The sequence below is a fragment of the Elgaria multicarinata genome, chromosome 3 (assembly GCF_023053635.1).
Source record: "Elgaria multicarinata webbii isolate HBS135686 ecotype San Diego chromosome 3, rElgMul1.1.pri, whole genome shotgun sequence".
In the NCBI taxonomy this organism is placed as follows: domain Eukaryota; kingdom Metazoa; phylum Chordata; class Lepidosauria; order Squamata; family Anguidae; genus Elgaria; species Elgaria multicarinata.
In genome coordinates, this window is record NC_086173.1 from 5,153,229 (window position 1) to 5,172,235 (window position 19,007).

The 19,007-nt window shown below is 48.8% G+C and overlaps 1 protein-coding gene across 5 annotated transcripts in view; it reads left to right on the forward strand.

The window, feature by feature from the left end:
• RGL3 (ral guanine nucleotide dissociation stimulator like 3) overlaps positions 1-18,220 on the forward strand; it is a 35,427-nt gene extending 17,207 nt beyond the window's left edge. For 2 of the 5 annotated variants that reach the window (XM_063119139.1, XM_063119140.1), the window contains exons 9-17: positions 3,740-3,832; positions 8,215-8,292; positions 10,363-10,434; positions 10,626-10,747; positions 11,524-11,613; positions 14,691-14,820; positions 15,221-15,370; positions 16,641-16,755; positions 16,851-18,220. In XM_063119139.1, the coding sequence (XP_062975209.1) occupies positions 3,740-3,832; positions 8,215-8,292; positions 10,363-10,434; positions 10,626-10,747; positions 11,524-11,613; positions 14,691-14,820; positions 15,221-15,370; positions 16,641-16,755; positions 16,851-17,458 (1,458 nt within the window). In that variant the 3' untranslated portion in view covers positions 17,459-18,220. The remainder of the gene's footprint in view (positions 1-3,739; positions 3,833-8,214; positions 8,293-10,362; positions 10,435-10,625; positions 10,748-11,523; positions 11,614-14,690; positions 14,821-15,220; positions 15,371-16,640; positions 16,756-16,850) is intronic. The other 3 variants (XM_063119141.1, XM_063119144.1, XM_063119142.1) reach the window with 2 other exon arrangements.
• Positions 18,221-19,007: the final 787 nt, after the last annotated feature.

The following is a 19,007-nucleotide window of genomic DNA, read 5'->3' on the forward strand; positions in this document are numbered from 1 at the left end:
GCTGTACCCAGGCACGGTGGAGAGGTGCCTGGCTGCTGCTTCCTCCCTCCCTCACATCACGCGTGACCTTGCACGCTCCACCCGCTTCTCGCACAACGGGAACGACACTCACTCATATGATAAAACCTTGATTCATCCTGTAGTTTCCATAAATGTGTGACCTTGGAATCACAATGCCGTGTGTGAATCAAACCAACAAAGCATTGCCTCCGTGACAAGAGGCTGTGCGGTGTAGATCCAAACTCAGTTCTCTCTGAGGAGGGTCACATCAGACAGATCCAAGATCCAATGGATGCCCTTCCAAACAAAAACAAAAAAAACATTCCCTGCACATAAGAAAATAGATGGCAGGAAAAATGCACTTAGATTAGCTGCATGGCACCCTGCCATGCTAGTTTTCAGTGTGGCTAGCAATTCATAGAATCATAGGATAGCAGAGTTGGAAGGGGCCTACAAGGCAATTCCTTTTATTACAGACAACAGACCAATAAAACATATGAAAACACATAATAAATATTCAAAATACATGAAATTAAAACAGAGTATGATTGCATGAGCCTCCTTAAAGTTCCGCTCTAGAAGCAAAGGAAAGTCCTGCCACCATAACTGATCTGGTAAGGATTGCCTGATTAAGAAATTTAGCGACTTGTTCGTTGGTATGCTTATCTTGAGCCTGTAAAAGGACCGACAAAAGGGTCACGGCCTACAAGGCCATTGAGTCCAACCCCCTGCTCAATGCAGGAATCCACCCTAAAGCATCCCTGACATATGGTTGCCCAGCTGCCTCATGGAGGCCTCCAGTGTGGGAAAGGCCACAACCTCCCTATTGGCAGGCAAGGAAAAAAGGAAACAGCGTTGCCATCCCTTAATTTGCATTGAGACACTGAGGAGGCACCATTTTAGTTCACCGAGACCAGTTCAACCTCTTGGGATAGCACCAGGAGTCTGGCTTATGCACATGCAGTGCAACAGGCACAATCTTCCAACATAATGATGAGAGATGGATAGATTTTTTCCCCCTCTAGTCTTTTTACACAAACATAGGATGAATGCCGTGTGCGGATGGACTGTGATGCCTAAAAGACACTCAGGCACAGAAACACACGACTGAGCTCAAATAAATGCTCTGAATGAGATGCTCACCAGCACATGCAAGTACCTCCCCCTCTCTCAATGCATACATTGCAATCACACACATGTGTACCACCATGTGCTTAGAATCATAGAATAGCAGAGTTGGAAGGGGCCTACAAGGCCATTGAGTCCAACCGCCTGCTCAATGCAGGAATCCACCCTAAAGCATCCCTGACAGGTGGCTGTCTAGCTGCCTTTTGAAGGCCTCTAGTGTGGGAGAGCCCACAACCTCGCTAGGAAACTGCTTCTCTAACAGTCAGGAAGTTTTTCCTGGTGTCCAGCTGGAATCTGGTTTCCTTTAACTTGAGCCCGTTATTCCGTGTCCTGCGCTCTGGGAGGATTGAGAACACATCCTGGCCCTCCTCTGTGGGACAACCTTTTAAGTATTTGAAGAGTGCTCTCATGTCTCCCCTCAATCTTCTCTTCTCCAGGCTAAACATGCCCAGTTCTTTCAGTCTCTCTTCATAGGGCTTTGTTTCCAGACCCCTGATCATCCTGGTTGCCCTCCTCTGAACACGCTCCAGCTTGGCTGCGTCCTTCTTGAATTGAGGAGCCCAGAACTGGACGCAATACTCTAGATGAGGCCTAGCCAGGGCCGAATAGAGAGGAACCAGGTGTGCCACAAATTACTGGCATCAGGCCACTTGTAGTCACACCATGCTAAAAGTTGGCCACCCAGGGCTTGTACAAATGGTCCGTGTTTAGAAGAGATGGTTCGGATAGAAGTAGCTGTGTCTGATTGGAACAGACACAGCTGTGTCAAGATTGAGCCTGTGGTTGGCGCAACAGGTGGAGCAACTCCATGGTAGAGCAAAAGTACATACTTTGACATAACAAGGGAAGTTTATATGTTCGGTGCCCATAGAGGGGCTGGTTGTTCCAAATGTCAGGAGCAGTAACTTAGCACCAGGAGGAGCTTTGCCATTTCTTGTGTTGTCAACATGGTTCTTGTCTAGTCCTGTAATTGTTGGTTTGGAATCAGCCTGTCCCAACCTGGCACCTCTTCAATATTTTTAGACTACAACTCCCATCATCCCAGACAGCCTGGCAAATGGGAGTTGTAGTCCAACACATCTGGAGAGTGCAAGTTTGGGGATCATACCTGGGTCAGGGCAATTGGGTTCCAGTCTGTTGTCGTCAATCTGGTAGTCTGGTTTTTCCAACTTGTGTACTGGAGGTTTAAGAACGCTGGTTGTGAGAGAGGTGTGTGTTTCTACGTCAGCCTCAGGAACACATGTGATTGTGAGTGGCTACAAAGTTAAGGAAGTAATGAAACAATAAACTTATAACAAAAGCAATCTTTTATGTAAATGGTGCCTCATAAATCACTGAGCGCCTCAACTCCCGTGGATCCGTAACAAGCGTTACGGGAGTTGGGGCAGTCAGCAATTTATGAGACACCACTTGCCGCGCTATAGGGAGCGACAACTTTATATATTCCCTGAATTTGGGACCAATTGAGTCAGCCCGCATATATTTTCTTTTTCCAAACAAACTTACCTGAACTGAAGTCTTCAACGAGGTATGTTATCAGGCCACTGAAGAAGATCGCAAGTTGAAAGGCGTTTGGCCTTCACTTACAATCGGTATCATTGTCGTCCGTATATTTATTATCTTTGGTGTAGGCTTACAAAAAGTGTTCCACATTTTATTCCTTTTTTGTTGTTGTTGTTTTTACATAAAAGATTGCTTTTGTTATAAGTTTATTGTTTCATGATTTCCTTAACTTTGTAGCCACTCACTGTTTAACTTTTGGTTGAGGTGAGCACCTGTCGTTCATACGTTTTTAACACATGTGATTGTGTCATTGAAACTTTGCTGCAAAGTGGAAGAAGGGGGAATGTTGATGGGTGCAGCTTGGATGTAATAAGCTGCTCAAGATGTACACAATTCTGGAAGGAAGTTGAGCCCTGGCCTCCTTGGTGTCTCCTGGTCTCCCCATCAGAGCTCTGGCAGAATTTCCCAAAGCAAGCCTTCCTTGGCTAGGGATTATGGGAGTTGTAGAGCCCTGGCTTCCTTGGTGTCTCCTGGTCTCCCCATCAAAGCTCCAGCAGAATTTCTCAAAGGAAGCCTTCCTTGGCTAGGGATTATGGGAGTTGTAGAGCCCTGGCTTCCTTGGTGTCTCCTGGTCTCCCCATCAAAGCTCCAGCAGAATTTCCCAAAGGAAGCCTTCCTTGGCTAGGGTTTATGGGAGTTGTAGTCCAATACATGTGGAGGGCATAATGTTGGGAAAGGCTACCTTAAGAATTCCTTCCCACTGCTGACAACGTCTCTTAGTTCATGTGTGGGGAGGAATTGGGGATAGTAGTTGTCACGCTGGGTGAAACCCATCGGGCCCCATGGGCAGGACACATAAAGTTGCTACATCTCAAACCTGGGGCAAGATTTTCCTCCCTTAAGTGTAAACCATAACGGTGCTGAGGGCATCACAATGTTGTAGCCTTGAGAAAAAGCTGCACCTGTGGAATTTCCTCCCCGCCTTCAGGTTCTTAGAGAAGCCCAATCCTGGATGGCAGCCCAAAGGGGGCAGCTCCATACATTTTCATCAGGGCACATCTGATGTCAGATCAGTTTATGCGCCAGCTTGTCTGTGTCTCTTCTGCAGGAAGGAGATACTCAGGGCTCTTCTGATGGATCCATCAGTCCTCAGACACCAACCAGGGCATCTCAGAAGATGAGACCTCAGCCCAGGCTAGTGGTGAGAGACTTTCCTTCCTGCCTCTTTGTGGCCACATAGGCTCGTCCATATCCAGTCTGAGGGAAAGTTATGTAAAAAGGCTTATGTGCTCTTCGGGAGGAAAGAAATGGAAGTTCAAGCATTTTCCAGTATGGGCCAAAGTAAAAAAGGAGTTAGGAGGAGTTCCGCTCTGGCCGTGAGCTTCCAGGTTCTTTCAGGGTTTCCAAGGAGACAAGAAAGCCAGGCTCAGAAGTTTACTTACAAGGAGACAGTCTTTTTACTAGAATAGTTTACAGCACATATAGGCATATTCTACATAAAAAGGTGTACTAAGCTGCGAAAGCTTCCTTCACAAAAGACCTTTCGGCGAAATCTAGACCCCCCCCACTCTTGGACATAAGGACAGTTATAGTATAACTGAACTTGGCATTGCTGCCAACTTCAGAGAGTGATCAATCATATACAGGGATTAATAACAAAGCAACTCTTCTCATCATAAGATAAACAAGGCACAACTTGACATTTCTTTGGCACACATAACGGTCTTCTTCACCCAGGTGCACTTACTAATTGGATGAAGAGGCTGGAGTCTTTAAGCTCTAACAAACTTCTAGATACAGTACCAAGCTACACAGATAAGACATTTGCTGTTCTCATGAGATCACTGTAACTGTGCTTTGATTTCATCTTTCCCATAACACGAAGGAATGTTGCCGGCTGGCACAGAAGCAAAATAACAGTTTGCTAGCTTAAAGGCAGAAAAGCCATTCACCCAGAAGCCTTTGCAGGCAGCCATGGTTTGCAAGCCACCAGGCCATACAGGAGTGAGAGACCACACTCCCTATTGAGAGTCCTCACTGCTGCCACTCCTAGCATAGGACACTGTGAGGAAGATACTGCTTAACATGGTTGAAAATCTGCACATAGTATGTATGTATTTATTAGTTTAAAATATTTATATACGGTTCCCCATTTTAAAAATCCTGAAGTGGTTTACAAGAAATTATAAAACAATGAAACACTGTAAAACACAACAGTGTTGCAAATCACAAGACCCCGTAAAACAAGCCTAACGGTTGGGAAATGCGTGTTGGGTACTGAAACAGAGATTCCAGCAACAGAAGTCCAGCTCACAACCTCCTGCTCTGCCCAGAGAGCCTTCCAGGAAAGAAAATACTCACTGACTCAAGATTTCTTCAGCAAAGAGTTTTACTGAGGTTTTCAGCATAAATCATGTCCCAGTACAAAAATCTTCCAGCAATGTATAGTAACGACAACCACACCCATCACCTCATCAAACATCTTATACAATCGTACAGCTTTATATACATTTTACGCAGAGTATGATGACACAGTTCCATCACTCAGTGATTCAATTAACCTTGGCATTTACAGTCCTGCACTGATATGTAGCACCTGTGTGTAAACTCTGGTACTACAATGTCCAGTTTTTCTTCCTTCCAGGGCTTAAAACTCTGTGGATAATTTTTCCAGCCCTAACAATGCCAGGGGAAACAAATCCATTTTTAGTAATTGTCAAAAGCACACAATTGTGGGTACCTGATGTACCGCAGAGGGGAGGTCATTCCAGAGTGAGGGTGCTGCCATGGAGAAGACCCGTCGCTGTCTTGCTGCCAGATGGAACTCTGCAGGATGTGGCATGGACAACAAGCCCTAGCGGACTGGGAGTCTGCAGGGAAGACAATCTTTCTGATGAACTCTGAAGAGGTGTGAGGGAAGAGAGGTGGAGCTCAGCTAAGTGGATAACCACCACATACCAGATCAAGAATTGAGGCAATGAAGGAGTGATAGACTCTAGCTGTATGGGCTAGAATTTTCCTTGATCACTATGTGGTGGGTACTTTAAAATTCAATCCTGGTCACGTCTACTCAGAAGGAAGTGCTACTGCATTCAATGGGATTTACTCCCAGATAAATGTATACAGTAATGCACTCTTAGGGTATAGAACCATAGAATAGCAGAGTTGGAAGGGGCCTACAAGGCCATCGAGTCCAACCCCCTGTTCAATGCAGGAATCCACCCTAAAGCATCCCTGACAGATGGTTGTCCAGCTGCCTCTTGAAGGCCTCTAGTGTGGTAGAGCCCACAACCTCCCTAGGTAACTGATTCCATTGTCGTACTGCTCTAACAGTCAGGAAGTTTTTCCTAATGTCCACCTGGAATCTGACTTCCTTTAACTTGAGCCCGTTATTCTGTGTCCTGCACTCTAGGGGGATCGAGAAGAGATCCTGGCCCTCCTCTGTGTGACAACCTTTTAAGTATTTGAGGAGTGCCATCATGTCTCCCCTCAACCTTCTCTTCTCCAGGCTAAACATGCCCAGTTCTTTCAGTCTCTCTTCATAGGGCTTTGTTTCCAGACCCCTGATCATCCTGGTTGCCCTCCTCTGAACACGCTCCAGCTTGTCTGCATCCTTCTTGAATTGTGGAGCCCAGAACCTGAACGCAATACTCTAGATGAGGCCTGACCAGGGCCGAATAGAGAGGAACCAGTACCTCACGCGATTTGGAAGCTATACTTCTATTAATGCAGCCCAAAATAGCATTTGCCTTTCTTGCAGCCACATCACACTGTTGGCTCCTATTCAGCTTGTGATCTACAACAATTCCAAGATCCTTCTTGTTTGTAGTATTGCTGAGCCAAGTATCCCCCATCTTGTAACTGTGCATTTGGTTTCTACTTCCTAAATGTAGAACTTGGCATTTATCCCTACTAAATTTCATTTTGTTGTTTTCAGCCCAGCACTCCAGCCTATATTTGCACCAGCCAATTTTAAGTGCTTTCGGCTGAGATATTCGCCACGATTTGCTTTTATAAGTTGCTCCTCAGTGTCCTAGGGGGCTTCGTGTGGCGCAGAGCGGTAAAGCAGCAGTTTCTGCAGCTGAAACTCTCCCCACGGCCTGAGTTCGATCCCAGCAGAAGCTGGTTTCAGGCAGCCGGCTCGGGTCGACTCAGCCTTCCATCCTCCTGAGGTCCGTAAAATGAGTACCCAGTTAGCTGGGGGAAAGGTAATAATGGCCGGGGAAGGCAACGGCAAACCACCCCGCTATAAGGCCTGCCAAGAAAACGTCAGCGGAAGCTGGTGTCCCTCCAAGAGTCAGTAATGACTCCGTGCTTGCACGAGAGGTTCCTTTCCTTTTCCTCAGTGTCCTATCACAACTTTGCACTCTGTTTCAGGGTGTGTGCGGTTGGCACCGAAAGAAAGAGCTGACATTATCATGGTGCCCGTTTGTTTCTAGTAATATTTATTTATTTATTTATTACATTTTTATACCACCCAATAGCTGAAGAATTTAGCAAAGGTATTTTGCACCTGCTTCCATCCATCTTTTGCCTTCCACTATGATCAAGATTATATATTTTTACACTGAATCTGATAATGCGCACATCTGCCAATTTCCCACTCTTCACAGAGATCTTATTGCAGCTTTGTTTTCTTCCTGCACCTCCACCTCACCTCTGGGCTTGCACACATCCGCCTCTTTTTCAATTATTATTATTTATTATTATTATTTATTTATATAGCACCATCAATGTACATGGTGCTGTACAGAGTAAAACAGTAAATAGCAAGACCCTGCCGCATAGGCTTACATTCTAATAAAATCATAATAAAACAATAAGGAGGGGAAGAGAATGCACCAAACAGGCACAGGGTAGGGTAAAACTAACAGTATAAAAGTCAGAACAAAATCAAGTTTTAAAAGCTTTAGGAAAAAGAAAAGTTTTTAGCTGAGCTTTAAAAGCTGCGGTTGAACTTGTAGTTCTCAAATGTTCTGGAAGAGCGTTCCAGGCATAAGGGGCAGCGGAAGAAAATGGACGAAGCCAAGCAAGGGAAGTAGAGGCCCTTGGGCAGGCGAGAAACATGGCATCAGAGGAGCGAAGAGCACGAGTGGGGCAATAGTGTGAGATGAGAGAGGAGAGATAGGAAGAAACCCCAGAGGCGTGTCACAGCAGAAGCCGCCTTCTTCTTGCAAGGGCTTTGGTGCTGTTCTCCAGGAAATGCTCCTCGTTTTCCTTCTCCCTGTGACAGACCCAAAGGCAGGGAGGCAGCAGCAGGCAGGGTGTCTCTGAAGCACTCGCAGGGTTCTCCTGCTGAGGACGTAACCCATTAAAAAAGGAAACAGTGGAAGAAAAGTTTAAGTAAAAAGTTAAGCCATTGTATCGCTTTGTTCTGTGCCTCAGCAGTGACTTGGGTGGTGGATGGGTGGGCAGGAACCCACAACCAAACAGTGGAAACCACGGCCTCCTCCTCCTCCATTTGGGCACCACTGGGTACCACTAATAAATTATCTTGGAATGAGATTTGAATTCAAACTAGGAGGGGCACATTGGGCGAACAAAAGTTTTGAGTGAATGAATGCATCTTGTGGTTTATTACAGGTTCCCACCATCCCATATCTTGGCACCTTTTTAACCGATCTGATTATGCTGGACACTGCGCTACCAGATTTCGTGGAGGTGAGCACCTTTGGAAAGGAGAGTGGGGAGTGAGAACATCCTTTGTCCTCTCCAGGATGACTGAGCACTCAAGTGCAAACCATAAACATTTTCTCGCTGCTCTCTGGTCACCGGGGACGGGGGCATTTCAAAGTAATTCCTCCGCTGTGCGCCATGCAGTCGAGGTACGGAAGATACTACCCCCTGGATTTCTTTGGCTTTTATTTATTTATTTAATTATTTATTTAAGGATTTTTATGCCGCCATTCAGCCCAAAAAGGCTCTCACGGCGGCTTACAAAAGTATTTCTTGACAGTCCCTGCCCACAGGCTTACAATCTAAAAGACATGACACAAAAGGAAAGGGGATTGGGAGGGAGGAGGAGGGGGGGGGAAAGGAAAGCAAATTCAGGCACTACAATCAGTTGCAAAGTTCAGCAGTTACAGTTGACAGCAGGAGGGAGGGGGCTCTGAGCTGGAGCTGGACCCAGGCACGATGGAGAGGTGCCTGGCTGCTGCTTCCTCCCCCACTGGTGGTCTCTGCAGAGACAGTTGGTAGCAGGAGAGAGGGGGCTCTCAGCTGGAGCTGGACCCAGGCACGGTGGAGAGATGCCTGGCTGCTGCTTCCTCCCTCACTGGTGGCCTCTGCAGGGACAGTTGGTAGCAGGAGGGAGGGGGCTCTGAGCTGGAGCTGGACCCAGGCACGGTGGAGAGGTGCCTGGCTGCTGCTTCCTCCCTCACTGATGGCCTCTGCAGAGTTTTAATGTCATGTTGTCTAAAGTGGTGGGAGGAGAGGTTCAGGGATGGCCTAAGAAATTTTGTTACTGAAGGCAGAAAATTCATATGGACACACAAAGCTCCCGTAATGAAATCAGACCACTGAGCTGTCTACCCCATGATCATCAAAACTAACTGCGTTGTTGTATTTGATGAAGGGGCCTCTAGTTAATGAAAGCTTAATGCTATACTACACGTTTTAGTGTTTAAGGTGTCACAAGGCGATTCTGTCCCTATTGGTTCTATTCAGCTCCTCATTTTAACAACCTTCAAAATGGGTTCATCTTGTTTCTGTATCAATGTATGGATTTTATTTTGAAAGTCTGCATGAACGTTCATATATATTTTGGTGCACACCTCTAACGTATGAATTTTTCTGTGCTTGTGTACACATTTTTTGCAAGCTCCCCCCACCCCCACCCCGCATAATAATATGTTTTGTGTACACTTTTCTGTAGCATGTGGCTTTTTGTGCACAGTTGTGTTTATGTGAATTTTTGTGTGCGGTTTTTGAGCGGAGAACTGTAACGCTACGTTTGAGAAAGTGTGGGGTTTGGTGCGCAATTTTATTCCGGTTTGGTAATTGGTTCAGGAGTTGTGGATTGGATGGATTTGCATTAAAATCTGGAAGGGATGGATTTCTCACCCATCTACCAAGACTCGTCTGCCCAATTAGACAATTCGCTTTGCTAATTAGCTCCTTTTAACTGGAGATGCTGGGGGTTGAACCTGGAGCTTCTCATGCTCCACGCTTGAGCTTTGTCCCTGATCCCAGTGGAATCCCTTCCCTGGCAGACTAATTAGCACTTCAGGCATCAAAAGACCTTGGGTCAACCCTGCTCTCAAGGGTACCAAAGTCAGAATCCGGGTTCATGTACACAGAATCATGTGCCCAGGGAAGGATCTCTAAGACAACAGTCCCCAATTGCCCAGCATTGTTGACTGCCTGAGAAGGCGTCGTATTATGCTGCGTCCCATTGTCTGACCCCAAATCCACTGCCCGGGATGGCTTCCTCCTGCTGCCTTATGGTAGGGCTGGCGCTGAAGTGTTGGAGAGCCTGAGGTAGCCTTCCACAAACTGGTTGCTCTAAACTTCAATTCCAGTCAGCCCCAACCAACATGGCCAACAGCCAAGAATAATGGAAATTGCCATCCCAAACACCAGGGGAGCATGAAGTCGGGGAAGGTTGTCCTAAGGTCCAGGGGAGAAGCCTCAGTCTCCTTTGCGTTGGGGCAGGGGGAGGAGTTCAAACACTGGTAGGCGTGTTGGTTGGTTCAAACATCATTGCAGCTCTGTTTGTGTCCCGTTGTGTAGCTCACCCATCTCTGTATTGCTGTTTCCCCAACTCCGCAGGGCAACCTCATTAACTTTGAGAAGAGGCGCAAGGTAAGTCTAAAGCAGAAATGGCGGCAGCGTGAGAGTGGGGAACCAGCATCTTTTAGTTCCGTGCCCAGCTTTGGGCGTGGAAGGGCGACAATAGGACATGGAACTGGGGTGGTAGAGGCATGCCCAAACCACAGGAAGTGAGGACATGGCTGCCCTGCTCAGCCCACTGCCTTGTCTCCTGTGCCTCCCAGGAAGGAGCGGTCCTTTCTCGGATCCGTCAGCTGCAGGAGTCGTGTCAGGGCTACAGCCTCTGCCCAAACCCGTCCTTCCATGTTGCCTTCCAGCAGCAGCAGCAGCTTTCTGAGGAACAAAGGTAGGGGAGGGGTTAAAGGGTTCTCTGCTTGGGAGGGAAGAGTCCATGCGACCTTGTAGGTTGTGTGATGGGTGAAAAGTACTAGGACAGACTTCCCCAACCCAGTGCCCTCCAGAAGTGTGGGACTGCAATTATTCCCAGCCAGTATGGCCAAAGGAAAATCAAAGAATTGTCTTGGGAGTAAGCCAAGGCACTAGAAAGACATACATTTGAAATAATTGGGGTTTTTTTTAACAAGGGTTGGGCATCTTGGCAGGGGTCTGGGGGCACACTGTTCCCTGGAGATGCTAAGGCCAGGGTTATAGTGGCCTGAGAGAAAGCAGGAGGAGTCTTCAGATACTCCATTCTGGTTCGTCTAGGTACGGAGAGGGTTTCAGGTTGCACCCAGGATTCCTGGGAAGAAGAAACAAACAAACAAACACTGATTAATCCCACAATATTTTTTTGTAAAAAAGTATAAAATCCAGCTGTTACTTAAAAACCCTCTACATCCTTAGCCAAAACGCACAGCTTGGCAGAAAACAAAAATAGAAACTCGACCGTTTTAACGTTAACAAAGCTGGAGATGCTTTTAGACGGTGCCAAAAATCAAAAGAACAAAAAAGTCAACGGAAACCAGATTGGGGAGTTTTAGCTAGTGGTCGGAGGGGATCAAGTCCCAGCTTCAGGTAGTATAAGATCATCTTCCTCCAGTGGAGGGAGAAGGCATGTGTGTCCTCAGTGGACAGTTGAGCAAGCGTGGACATAGCGTGTGCCTCCCCTTCTCTCCCCTACAGCTACCGGATTTCCCGTGTGATTGAGCCGCCGGCTGACTCCTGTCCCAACTCACCAAAGCTGCATCGCAGCCTGACAAAGCGCTTCAGCTCGTAAGCCAGCTCTCTGGTCTCTGCGGAGGGGTGCGGAGGGGTGGGGGGGACAGACTCACCACGGCTGCTCCTTCCCTGCCTCTTTTCTCTTGCCTGATCCTTCCCTCGCTGTGCTGGAGACAGGCACCCCACCTGTCCAGTGATATTCTGCCTCCTAGACAACCCCGTGCTCTTCTTGAGGGAGACAGCAGCGGAAGCTGGTGTGAACTGGGCGTTGCCTCCCTCTAAGAGCTCCAACACACCAGCAATTTATCGCACTCTCGCCATGCCTGGTATGTGTTTTTGCAGCTCGCATGACATCGTCCCTGCCCTGCGCTCATCTCGTCTCACCTCTTCCCCTCCCTTTTCCATTTTATTTTGGAGTGGGGAAAGTCCGTTTTTTCCCCTTCTGTGCGCAATAAAGCTGCTCCTTCCTTCCGTGTACTGCTGTCCTTGCACTGTATCGGACCATCCCAGTTTTTGTTGGGGGCGTGTGTGTCGAAGGGTGGTCTCGCTTGCTGACAAAAGAGGAGCGTGGGGCAGTTCTCTGCCCAACTGCTCAACCGTGAAGGGGGGTGGAGAGAGGGGTGAGTCTGCTGCTGCCCGTGCCCAGACTCGGTCCCACTCAACTCTATGGTTCTTACTCCTGAGTAGGCATGTCTAGGTTTCCTGACCAGGGGTACATCTTGACAGGGGAAAGCCCTGGGGTGGATCCCCGCTAGCAGCAGGTCATAATAGGAAAAGGAAAGGAACCTCTCGTGCAAGCACTGAGTCATTACTGACTCTTGGAGGGACGCCAGCTTTCGCTGACGTTTTCTTGGCAGGCCTTATAGCGGGGTGGTTTGCCGTTGCCTTCCCCGGCCGTTATTACCTTTCCACCAGCTAACTGGGTACTCATTTTACCGACCTCGGGAGGATGGAAGGCTGAGTCGACCCGAGCCGGCTGCCTGAAACCAGCTTCCGCTGGGATCGAACTCAGGCCGTGGGGAGAGTTTCAGCTGCAGAACTGCTGCTTTACTGCTCTGCGCCACACGAAGCCCCCTAGGACACTGAGGAGCAACTTATAAAAGCAAATTGTGGCGAATATCTCAGCCGAAAGCACTTAAAATTGGCTGGGTGGGCTCTGCTGAATCTCATCCAGCCAGGCTGTTCATGTCTTGTTGTATGTTGTGGGTCTGTGGCACAGAGGTCTCGCCATCACATGCAACCGAGCCAAAGGAACATGCCCTGATCGGCTTGTGCCACTGAGGATATAGGACTATCCTCCCAGGCCACACAATTCCTGCTTCGGAGGTATGACATGACTTCCCGCAGAACGAGGGTGAGGAACCTCCAGCCTGCAGGCCAAATCCAGCCCATGGAGGATCCTTCCCAGACCCAGACCCCTCTCCCAGCACTAAGGAAGTGTAGTAGTTGCTTTCTAAGAAGAAAGGTCCTGGGGCTGAAGCCTAGCTGGAAGTTAAGGTTTCAGACTGCAAATTCGTGACATGTATGGATGCTGGCCACAGTTGGTTATGCACTCTGCGCATACTCAGAAGGGCGTTGGTTTCTTTCCATTTCTCCCATTTTAAAACTGAGCTCTAGCATGGGAAATAAGTCCCAGCACTGGGCCTTAGCTCTGATGAAGCTAGGAGGTACAAGCACAGCAGGAAGTAGAGGCACAGTGTGTCATACTGAATGGAAATATGTTTTAGGAGAGAGAGGCTCCTAAAGGCAGAACCCAAGATAGACAAAGTATTTCAAATCCACAGCTACTATTATCAACTGTCAGTGAACAAGCGTCTAGGAGTTTGCTAACTCTGGCTGGAAACTCTGAGAGAATAAAGTGTATGGGTCTGTAACCAAATTTGCATGCCGACAGGGTTTTGCAGTTCTCAACCGTTTCTAGAGCAAGGTAAAGATTAAAGAATTGTCCTGAGATGGGCCACTTTTATTCTACAGCTTGAGAGTTGGGGGAGTGAAGCTGAGAGGGAGTGACATGCCCAAGGCACCACAGTGAGTCCATGGCAGAGGATGGATTTGAGCACAGCAGGTGCCTTAGGTCCAAAATCTATATTTATTTATTTATTTATTACATTTTTATACCGCCCAACAGCCGAAGCTCTCTGGGCGGTTCACAAAAATTAAAACCATGATAAAACAACCAACAGGTTAATAGCACAAATACAAAATACAGTATAAAAAGCACAACCAGGATAAAAACCACGCAGCAAAATTGATATAAGATTAAAATACAGAGTTAGAACAGTAAAATTTAAATTTAAGTTAAAATTAAGTGTTAAAATACTGAGAGAATAAAAAGGTCTTCAGCTGGCGACGAAAGGAGTACAGTGTAGGCGCCAGGCGGGCCTCTCCGGGGAGCTCATTCCACAACCGGGGTGCCACAGCGGAGAAAGCCCTCCTCCTGGTAGCCACCTGCCTCACTTCCTTTGGCAGGGGCTCACGTAGAAGGGCCCCTGTGGATGATCTTAAGGTCCGGGCAGGTACATATGGGAGGAGCCGTTCCTTCAAATAACCTGGCCCCAAACCGTTTAGGGCTTTAAATGTCAATACCAGCACTTTGAATCGGGCCCGGACCTGGACTGGCAGCCAATGAAGTTGTAAAAGGACTGGTGTGATGTGATCTCGCCGGTCAGTCCCTGTTAGTAACAGTGCTGCCCTGTTTTGTACCAGCTGAAGCTTCCGGACCGTTTTCAAAGGCAGCCCCACGTATAACGCATTGCAGTAATCCAAGCAAGAGGTTATCAGAGCATGGATCACTGTAGCTAGGCTATCTCCGTCCAGATAAGGGCGTAGTTGGTATATCAGCCTAAATATAGCTGATAAATATCCTCTCCGAGGGCCTGTGCCAGCCCCATGTGCTTGTGTACGGCGTCATGCTGCGTGGCTGTGGAAGAGCGATTTGTGCTGCCGGCGTAGGGTGAAGTTGTGATGGCTGAAAGGGAGGGGGAATGGCGAGACGCTGGACGACAGTCTTGTGCCTGACTTCACCGAGGAAGTGAGGTTGGAAGAGATGTGGGGGGGTACATGAAAGTGTGTGCACCGCTGATGCATGTGACCACACACATGGCACTGGCACGTCCCCTCCTCCTTTGCAGGCTTCTCCTGGGCTCAGAAGTTTCTGCTGCTGCTCCAGGCCATGACAAGTCCGGAATTTCACCACTGGGCTCCTGCAGCAGCCTTAACTCCGAGGATGGGTCCAGCACCCCTTGCTCACCAACTGTCAAGGTAAGGGGTTTATTTTTTCTTTATGGAACCATTTCTGTCCTGCCTTTCGGCACAAGCGAGGCCCCCTCCTTCTCCAGGGATGGCAAACAATTTAGACACATACAGCTAGTGCAATACAATAACAAGGACGTAATGGCATAAAACAGCAGCAGCACTGGAAAGTTCAGCCACATCTGAAAGCTGTATTTTGCCAGCCTTTGCCCACCAGGTGCCCTCCAGATGCGTTGGGCTACAACTTTTTACGTTAGCCTTGCTGCGGCTGGCAGTGCTGCTGTGGCAGCGTGGAGGCAGTGTCCCGGTGGGGTTGGTGGCCAGGCAGGAAATGGAAATGGCAGGCATGTGGGCGTCCTCATTCACAGACTTGTCTTCTGCCTCCTTTTGGTCCTCTTCCCCCGCCAAGATCCTGCCTGCATCTCTGCTAAGACCGTGCCCTCCATCTGAGCTGCCCCTGCCGTCTCCCAACTCCAAGCAAAGGGGGACAGAATCGCGCATCGTCCGTGTCAGCATGGACGATGAGCGCGGCAACGGCAATCTTTACCGTAGCATTGTGGTAAGTTGAAACGGGGCGGTGGCATGTGGGCGAGGAAGAGGGAGATGGGCTGCAGGAAGGACCGAACGGGGTGGACATGGGTGGTTACTATGGAAAGATATCTGGTGTGAATGTGATGGTGGAAGGTCCCTGGGAACACGAGGAGTACACAGAGGCCTGGCAGGTTGTGAAGAATGTAGTGTGGGGAAACAGAAAAAACGAATAGGCCACTGATGGATTTTAGTTGCTGCAGCAAGTGAAAGCTCTGAACTGAGGAAGTGGGGGACCATGACACTCAAGAAGCCCAGATAAGTGGTCTAGAGCAAACCTGAGAAGCAGTGAGAGCTCTGTCAGAGGGAGGTCCTGGTTCCTCTCTATTCGGCCCTGGTTAGGCCTCATCTAGAGTATTGCGTCCAGTTCTGGGCTCCACAATTCAAGAAGGATGCAGCCAAGCTGGAGCGTGTTCAGAGGAGGGCAACCAGGATGATCAGGGGTCTGGAAACAAAGCCCTATGAAGAGAGACTGAAAGAACTGGGCATGTTTAGCCTGGAGAAGAGAAGATTGAGGCGAGACATGAGAGCACTCTTCAAATATTTCAAAGGTTGTCACACAGAGGAGGGCCAGGATCTCTTCTCCATCCTCCCAGAGTGCAGGACACGGAATAACGGGCTCAAGTTAAAGGAAGCCAGATTGCGGCTGGACATCAGGAAAAACTTCCTGACTGTTAGAGCAGTACAACAAAGGAAGCAGTTACCTAGGGAGATTGTGGGCTCTCCCACACTCGAGGCCTTCAAGAGGCAGCTGGACAACCATCTGTCAGGGCTGCTTTAGGGTGGATTCCTGCACTGAGCAGGGGGTTGAACTTGATGGCCTCATAGGCCCCTTCCAACTCTGCTATTCTATGATTCTATGATTCTCTATGTTTATTTTAAGACCCCTTTTTGATTTGGCTGCCATTTGGTGTGAAGTTGGTTTCATAGTGGTTATTTTTCTGCTCTTGTTTTACTTTTCTTTGTGAACATGCCTTACCGGTTTGCATGATCACCGTAACGTCAACAAGCCCATGGGTTATTTGAGAGTTGTTTTCCCTTCCGACAAGCCATGCCCTGGTTTCGGACAACACAACAAGCCACCCGGGGCGGGGGGCGGATTAGGCAGATGGCACCTGGCATGCGCTGCAGTTTAAGCAAGCCTCTGTGATCATGTGACTCAGGTCACTGTGTTGCTGCATAGCTGGGCCTCCCCTTCCTTCACCCGCTGTGACCCATAAGCGGATGGATTTTCCCTACAGATCACCAGCCAGGACAAGACCACAGCTGTAGTACAGCGTGCCTTGAGGAAGCACAATCTGGAAGGGGACTCGCCGCACAGCTACCAGCTCCTTCAGCTTTTGGGGGATGGCCAAGGTGAGGGAAATCTGCCCAGGCTCAGGGGGGAGGCGGGGAGGTACGGCCAGCCTCCCTCACGTTCTCATTTTTTCCCTTCTCTCTCTTGCCCTAAGAGCTGCTGATCCCTGACAGTGCCAACGCCTTTTACGCCATGAACCCTACTGGCTCTCATGACTTCCTCCTGTGCCCCAAGAAAGGAGCCGGCAGCCCCCCAGCCTTGGGGGCCAAACAGCCCAGTAGAAAAGCGATCCCTTCCAGCACCCCCACTCTTAAGGACTGTGGCACAAGAACTCTGGCGGCCACTTCAAGCCCGCCACCGTCTTGGGCTCTGAAGTCGCCCATTCTCCTAGCACCGCCCAGCCCAGCTCCAGTCTACCCATCATGCCCTGCAGCGGACTCACGGCTCAGGCCAGCTTCGTATCTCCAGACACCCCCATTTCCAGTTCCTCCCACCTGGTTCCTGGGAGATCAGCAGCCAACTGGCCCTCCCCCCTCTCCTCCCCCCTCACTGCCTCTCCCCCATCGCCCACTAACACGGGAACCCTTCAACCCAGCTCCACCTCACCTTGTTCTACCCTCTTCCTTGCAGGGGCAACACATTCCTGCCTCTGTGCCCCAGTCACCCCCTTGCTCTTCCCTCGGAGGAACCTCTTGGACAGAATCCCCCAAGCATTGTGCAGTCCATCAACTTTCAGCTCCTCAAGGTCTAGATGCCCCGTAGCACGACGGAAGTGGGTCCTCAGGGTCAGAGCTAATCTCTCCGATTGCAGCCCCTTTCCATGACATGGGATGGAGACCCCCTACTCACACACACTCACACTCACACACACACACACACAGACAGACGGCCAGGAGAACTGAGCGCCCCAGGACAAGGGAGCGATGATGTTTACGGATTGGCCATTTGTGGGATCCCACAGCCCCACCTGATCTGCTGCCAGGACCCCCAGAATCATAGAAGGGGAGGACTCAAAGGTGAACTAGTTCAAAAGGCAACACGCCCAACCCAGACGAGCAGAAGCTGGACGAATCGCAGAACAATGGCGTTCAGTTGTGTTAAGCACATCCGCCAAACTGGATGCTACGAGGGAATGTAGGTACTCACTCACTTTCTCTCTCTCTCTCTCTCCGGCATTCAAGGACAGAAGCGGCTCTAGGGTAGCAGCTCGCTCAGAGCTGGCATCTAGCTGAGCCTAAAAAGGAGACATGGTGTGAAAGTAGGTTTCCAGCGATGGTTGGTTTTGGTTGCACACCCTTCCCTTCAATAAAAGAATTTGGTGTGAAAGTGTGAACTCTTAGACCTCCACCACACCAGCGATTTATGGCACTGCCTGGTATGTGCTTTTGCAGCGCAATACTCACACGACATCATCCCTGTCCTGTGCTCATCTTGCCTCTCCCCCTCCGTTTTCTGTCTTATTTTGGAGCGGGAAAGTCCGATTCCCCCCCACTCCATGTGCAATAAATTCGCTCCTTCATCGCATGTATTGCTGTCCTTGTGCTATATCAGACCATCCAATTTTTTGTTGCGTGTGTGTGTGTGTGTGTGTGTGTGTGTGTGTGTGTGTCGAAAGGCAGTCTTGCTGACTAAAGAGGAAGGTAGGGCAGTTCTCCACTCAACTGCTCCACCGTGAAGGGGGTGGGAGAGAGGGCGCCTGAAAACCCTGTGCAGAAGGTGAGTGAGGCCACAGCTGCCTGGGACTCAGTTCCATTCAACGCTATGGTTCTTACTCCTGAGTAGGCATGTCTAGGTTTCCTGACCGGAACAATGTCGGCTTGCTGTTGCCATGCCAACATTGACCACAAACTTCTCCAAAAACTAATTGTATTACTTTCTCTTTTTATTTATTTATTTATTTATTGCATTTATATACCAAAGCTCTCTGCGTGGTTTACAAAAGTTATTTATATTGTTTAATATGATCTCAGGGGAAAGCATAGTGTGTGGCTTTACTGTAATTGTGCAGTTTCAGGCTGCTGTACTGTTGTATTTGTGCAGAAATTTTAAAAATTATATATATATTCAATTCAAGCATTCAAGAGGCAGCTGGACAACCATCTGTCAGGGATGCTTTAGGGTGGATTCCTGCATTGAGCAGGGGGTTGGACTCGATGGCCTTGTAGGCCCCTTCCAACTCTGCTATTCTATGATTCTATGATATATATCATATATATATCATATATATCAAGGGAAGCTCGGAGGATGGCAACAAGGGAGGGCCTTTTCAGTGGTGGCCCCCCGACTGTGGAATGATCTCCCCGATGAGGCT